Source organism: Podarcis bocagei, assembly GCF_964188305.1.
Source record: "Podarcis bocagei genome assembly, chromosome: 15".
Lineage (NCBI taxonomy): Eukaryota > Metazoa > Chordata > Lepidosauria > Squamata > Lacertidae > Podarcis > Podarcis bocagei.
In genome coordinates this window covers 35,182,351-35,188,350 of record NC_138141.1, presented here as the reverse complement: position 1 = coordinate 35,188,350, position 6,000 = coordinate 35,182,351, and the positions used below count along the sequence as shown (strand labels likewise).

The 6,000-nt window shown below is 45.9% G+C and overlaps 1 protein-coding gene across 6 annotated transcripts in view; it reads right to left on the bottom strand.

Moving 5' to 3' along the window:
- Positions 1-205: 205 nt before the first annotated feature.
- Positions 206-6,000, bottom strand: part of GTF2IRD1 (GTF2I repeat domain containing 1) — a 92,128-nt gene continuing 86,333 nt past the window's right edge. For all 6 annotated transcript variants that reach the window (XM_081172934.1, XM_081172933.1, XM_081172935.1 and 3 more), the window contains 4 exons: positions 5,344-5,536; positions 3,126-3,163; positions 2,691-2,827; positions 206-493 (listed from right to left, as the gene is read on the bottom strand). In XM_081172934.1, the coding sequence (XP_081029060.1) occupies positions 425-493; positions 2,691-2,827; positions 3,126-3,163; positions 5,344-5,536 (437 nt within the window). In that variant the 3' untranslated portion in view covers positions 206-424. The remainder of the gene's footprint in view (positions 494-2,690; positions 2,828-3,125; positions 3,164-5,343; positions 5,537-6,000) is intronic.

Genomic DNA, 6,000 nt, shown 5'->3' with positions numbered 1-6,000 from the left:
GTATTTTATATTACCCACCCCAGGACGCTCTGGTGAAAGGCTGTGTAATAAATATAATAGTAAGACGTTGAGACCCAAATTGGCTTGGTGGGGTTGGCCTGCTACCAGGTAGGGCTTCCAAGAACTGGCACCACATTCTACTGTTTTCAATGGGACTTCCTTCTCCGTAAGTATGCAGACGTGGTCAACAATAACTTTAAAACCGTTGTTTTTTTTTAAGAGCAAGGCAACACTTCCTTTTTTTTATTCAAAAAGGCCCTGGTGGCAGGAATATAGTGTAAAAATCATTGGAAAAACTAAAAGGCATCGATACATATTGGAATATACACTTTGTACAAAAAATTACACATCGTCAGAGATTTCTTTTTGTGTGTGTGTGTTTGTGTGTTATATAATCTGAGGTTCCAATTCAGTGAATGAGGTCTCAATAATTCATCGGTCCTGGGATCTGAACGTTGAGACCTCCGTAGTCCAACATGTACATCGGCCATTGCTGGGGGGAAAAGCAAGAGATGGGAAAACGCATTAAAATAATAATAATAATAATAATAATAATAATAATAATAATAATAATAATAATAAAAAAATTACAAACACAAAAGGAAATTGCAACACTGCAAATATTGGGCTGCATCAGGGCCAAACGGGATGGTTACATTTGCACATAGTTGAACATTAGCTCGGAAGAGCCAGTGAGCCTTGAACCTGCACGGTTCCCCTTTCCTCCTGGTATGACTGTCAGGAGGAGTTTGGAAGTTTTCACTTGCATTTCATGTTATTTTGTGATGTCCCAACCTGGACAAACTGCAATGAGTCTTTTACTATGGTTAGTAGTTAGTAGCTAACTATGGTTCATGGCAGCAAGTCAACCTTCAAACCATAGGTTATGAAGCTGGTTTGTTTTTGCTAATCGTATTTTAAGATTAACCATAGTTTACAGTTTGGATTAACACACGAAACTGTGGTTAATCAAAGCTTCCAATCTCCTTGCAATCACACTAGGAAAAGAGAGCCAGGAGGAGCTTGATCTCACAGCACTAAAGCAGGGTTGAGAACCTTCATTAGCCCCAAAACCACATTCACCCTTGGCATGCCAGCTGGGGGCGCAACCAAAAACTGGACATGACTTCCCACACTCTACAGACACAGCACACACATATACAGGATTAAAGTTTCCTACTATTGGTAGAAGAGAAGGAATTTCATTTCTTCTAATCTACTGCCTGCTACTCATTGATTTTTAAGCAATTAAATTTTTTTAAAGCATAAAAAAGCACTATACCTGGTTAATTAGTGTGCTTTTATTAAACACGAAGCCTTTTAACCAAATCAGCTAATGTACCACAATGAGTACATGGACTCAGCTACATTAGTAAACATAAAACTATAAATGTGTTGTAACACTGTGACACCAGATGGCGCTGTAGAGCTGAAATCATAACTCTATGTTTTTTCCCCATTGTGAACTTTAAAATGGTTTTTCTTCCAGAGCATTTTCATAATGTTTTTTTATAGATGTGTAGATGCAGCCCTCGAAACAGTGAACAAACAAAGAACCCCCAAGGGATTCAAGGATCTCATAGGAAGCTAGTACTCTATAATGGGGCCTGTCTAGACTAAGGGTAGTCAGTGTGGGCCACCTCAAATTTGTTGGAGTACAACTCCCATCAGCCCCAGCCTACTGCACCAATGGCCAAAGATGTGGGAGATGCTGCGCAGTAATATCTGGAGGGTACCATGTTGGTTTCCCTGGCTCTAGGTGACATTTTTCTAGCTCTAAATATAAGCCATCTCAGGCCGGTTCACAAGCTAGAACATGTGGAGAGGAGGGCAACCAAGATGATTAAAGGTCTGGAAACCAAGCCTGATGGGGAACAGTTGAGGAGTTGGAGATGTTTAGCCTGGAGAAGAGAAGACTGAGAGGTGGTATGAGGGCCATCTTCAAATATCTAAAGGGCCGCCCCGTGGAAGATGGAGCAAGCTTGTTTTCTGCTGCTCTGGAGGGGAGGAGATCCAGCCTAAACATCAGGAAGAACTTTATGACGATGAGAGCTGTTCAACAGTGGAATCGAGTCACTCGGGAGGTGGTGGACTCTCCTTCCTTGGAAGATTTTAAGCAGAGGTTGGATGGCCATCTGTCATGGATGCTTTAGCTGAGATTCCTACATTGCAGGGGGTTGGACTAGATGATGAAGAAGAAGAGTTTGGATTTGATATCCCGCTTTATCACTACCCGAAGGAGTCTCAAAGCGGCAAACAATCTCCTTTCCCTTCCTTCCCTTCCTCCCCCACAACAAACACTCTGTGAGGTGAGTGGGGCTGAGAGACTTCACCCAGCAGCTGCATGTGGAGGAGCGGAGACGTGAACCCGGTTCACCAGATTACGAGTCTACTGCTCTTAACCATTACACCACACTGGCTCTCAGACCCTTGGGGCCTCTTCCAACTCAACAATTCTGTGATTATAAGTTAGCAGTGCCCATTATTTTCAGTGGGTCTACTCTGAGCAGCACTAGCATTTGATAAAGCTCTTAATCTGAATCCTCTTTAGGGCAACGCTGGGTCTTGAAAGCAGTGGACGTGCTGTGTGTTCAGTCATGGGAGGCCTGATCCACAGTCTGAGGTGGTGCAGTCGAGACACAGGCTGACCCTCCCCTTCAGCAAAAACAAGCCCCTTGGTGTATATTTACCACAAGTGAGATCTGGTTGGTTGATGACGTAGACTCCAGATTTGAAGAGGAGGAGGAAGATGATGATGAAGAGGAAGACACAGAATTCCCTTCCGAAATCCTCTTCCGCTTCCGTTTGGGAATGGTGCCATCGTTTTCTAGGGACATCCAAAGGGGACATGGGTTCAAACGGGAATTGCAGCACTCTTCCTGCTTCCCGCCCCACTTTTTGTTGCAACACAATAAACACACCTTCAGTGCCCTAGTTGTGCGGAAACCACGAGCGCTGGGAAGGATTAAACACCAACCCTCTCCTGCTTCAAATCACATCCTCCCCCTGCTAGAAGTTTTAAGAGACTCGCAGGATTCTTCCGATCTTCTTACGAGCAAACAGAGACTGTTTCGGGGTTGGGGTTTTTGTTTTTCATCTCCCCTACTCCTCACTTTTCAACTTACCTGGCTGTTTGGCCTCTGATCCTAGGTCTGCAAAAGGCCTGCAGTGTAAAGAAAATAAAAATAAAAATGAATGGATAAATTGAAAAATGCGGTATTTGCATAGTGAAAGATTGATGGCTATTCTTAAGGAAATGAAACAGACAAAGAGTTTGGAAGCCCCTGTGAAAAGTCTACAATCTTGGAATCAAAACAAAGGAGGTGCCTTTATCTGTGCAGTCAGAGGTATTTTCCACTGACTTATTCCCAGGGAAGTTATGTATAACAGAATGCGTAAGCTTCATATCCTGACGAGAACCACACTCCCGCAGGGCTCATCAGTCCGGGGTCAATAAGAGCACTCCTCCTCCCCTCCTGGTTTCCTATTCTCTCTCCCATCTCTTTCCTGCCCAGTGGGCTACTGTAAGAATCATAGAAGTGCAGAGTTGGAATTCACCCCCCAGGGTCATCTAGTCCAACCCCCTGAAATGCAGGAATCACAGCTAAATAATCCCAGACAGATCCCCTACCATTCCTCACACAGACCCTTGATCATGTTAGTCACCCTCATCTGCCTACATTCCAGCTTCAATTGTGGTGCCCAGAACTGCACACAGGACCTCAGGTGTGTTCTGAGAAAGGCAGAATAGAGCATTACTATTACTTCCCTTGATCTGGACACTATACTTCTGTTGATGCAGCCTGGAATAGCATGAGTGCTTTTTTTTTTTTTTGCTGCTGCTGCTGCTGCATCACACTGTTGACTCATGTTAATCTTGTGGTCCGCTAAGACCCCCAGATCCTTTTTGCATGTACTGAATGCTGAAGATGCACCTCTTTAACTTGGCCTTTGACCCTTGAGACAAGGGCGAAGGAAGGGGGGTGTGGGAGGGTGGCCCCGGGTGTCACCACTGAGGGGGGTGACAAAGTGCCGGGTGGCACACGCCGCACGGCCTGCAGTGTGCCCAAGCCATGTGTCTCTCCTGGGAGTGACACAGTGGCTTGGGTGCCTGCAGGCTCCGTACTGCCCCAAACGGTCCACCCGCCGCCTCCCCCTCAGCTGTAGGGTGGCTGAGTGGGAGGAGGCAGGCAGACTCCTCGGAGGCCTCGCAGAGTGTCCTGCCTCGTCTGGCCCCACCCCTGTGGGCTGCTAGCCCTGCCCTTGGGCACAGGGCACGCGCACCGCCCCAGACGCCAAATTGGCTTGCTCCGCCGCTGCCTTGAGATGTCTATTTTTAGGAGCCATTCTTTTCTGGTGAGTGTAATTTGTTTTGAACTGTGGTTTAAACTGTGGTTTTGTTTTGTTTTTGCTTGCCTTTATTTATTTATTGAAATAGTTATACAGTGGTACATCAGATTAAGTACTTAATTCGTTCCAGAGGTCCGTTCTTAACCTGAAACTGTTCTTAACCTGAAGCACTACTTTAGCTAATGGGGCCTCCTGCTGCTGCCGTGCCGCCGGAGCATGATTTCTGTTCTCATCCTGAAGCAAAGTTCTTAACCTGAGGTACTATTTCTGGGTTAGTGGAGTCTGTAACCTGAAGCGTATGTAACCTGAAGCGTATGTAACCCGCAGTACCACTGTATACCACTTCTTTTTAAAATAACATAAAGATATAATAAAACAATTCAATACAAATTAGCAATTGTTATTGTGAATGGTTTTAAACTGTCTGTAATGTTTTGTGATCTGCCAGGGAATGGAGCAATCCTTCAGATATTTGGGGCCTAAGTTATTTAGAGTTTTAAACACCAATGTGAGTACTTGAACTGGGCCCAGAAATGAACTGGCAATCATATGCTATTATGTTATTAGTGAATCATAGAGTTGGAAGGGACCTTGAGGATCATCTAGTCCAACCCCCTGAAATGCAGGAATGTGCAGCTGTCCCATAAGGGAACTGAACCTGCGACCTTGGTATTATCAACACCACACCCTAACCAACTGAGCTATCCAGCGATACTATACTTCTTCTTTTTTTTGGCTAGCCATTGTTTTTGAACTACCATATTTAGACTGTTTCTTAGCGTGAACTGCTTTGACCCCAGATGCCACGGAGGAAAATGCGGTGAATAAATGAATTGACCTGTGTTTGTATGTTCTGATAAATTCACTTGCAGCAATTCTGCCGCAATTAAACCAACAAAGCAGTTCTGGTTTCAGGCCAGCAGAGGCCGCTGCGACATTACATATCCAACAGAAGCGCTCAGAGGTGCGAGGTGGGAACTGGGGCGCCCTTACTGGAGCTGGTTGGTAACCGCCATCCGGATACGATCTCTGGCTTTGAGGATCTTCTCCAGCCGGTGGATGTCGTAAGTGTTGGGATTTCGGAAGGGAATGTCGTCCGGCAGGCCGGTCACTTCGATGGCGTCCGGAGTGTCCCTGATCAACTTGTATGGCACCAGGACGGGTCGGTTCAGGCCCAGAGCTTCTCCTGAAACAACAACAGAGGATATAGCGGGATGCAAAAGCCCCAAGATGGCGAACTCTGCCACATCTCACAGCCGAAACGAAACCGGCCTGGACCCCATCCTGTTTGCGGTTTCCAAAATCTCCCTGGAAAAAGCTGGTCCTAAACTGTAACTGCGAACACTGAGTAAAAGTTAGTTGGCTACTGCCCGTTCCCTCTCATGAACTGAGCAGAAGGAGGCAGCAAGCAGACTTGGAAGTAGCAGAGAGATTTGCATGGTGTACAGTGGTACCTCGGGTTACAGACGCTTCAGGTTACAGACGCCGCTAACCCAGAAATAGTACCTCGGGTTAAGAACTTTGCTTCAGGATGAGAACAGAAATCGTGCTCCGGTGGCGCGGCAGCAGCAGGAGGCCCCATTAGCTAAAGTGGTGCTTCAGGTTAAGAACAGTTTCAGGTTAAGAACGGACCTCCGGAACGAATTAAGT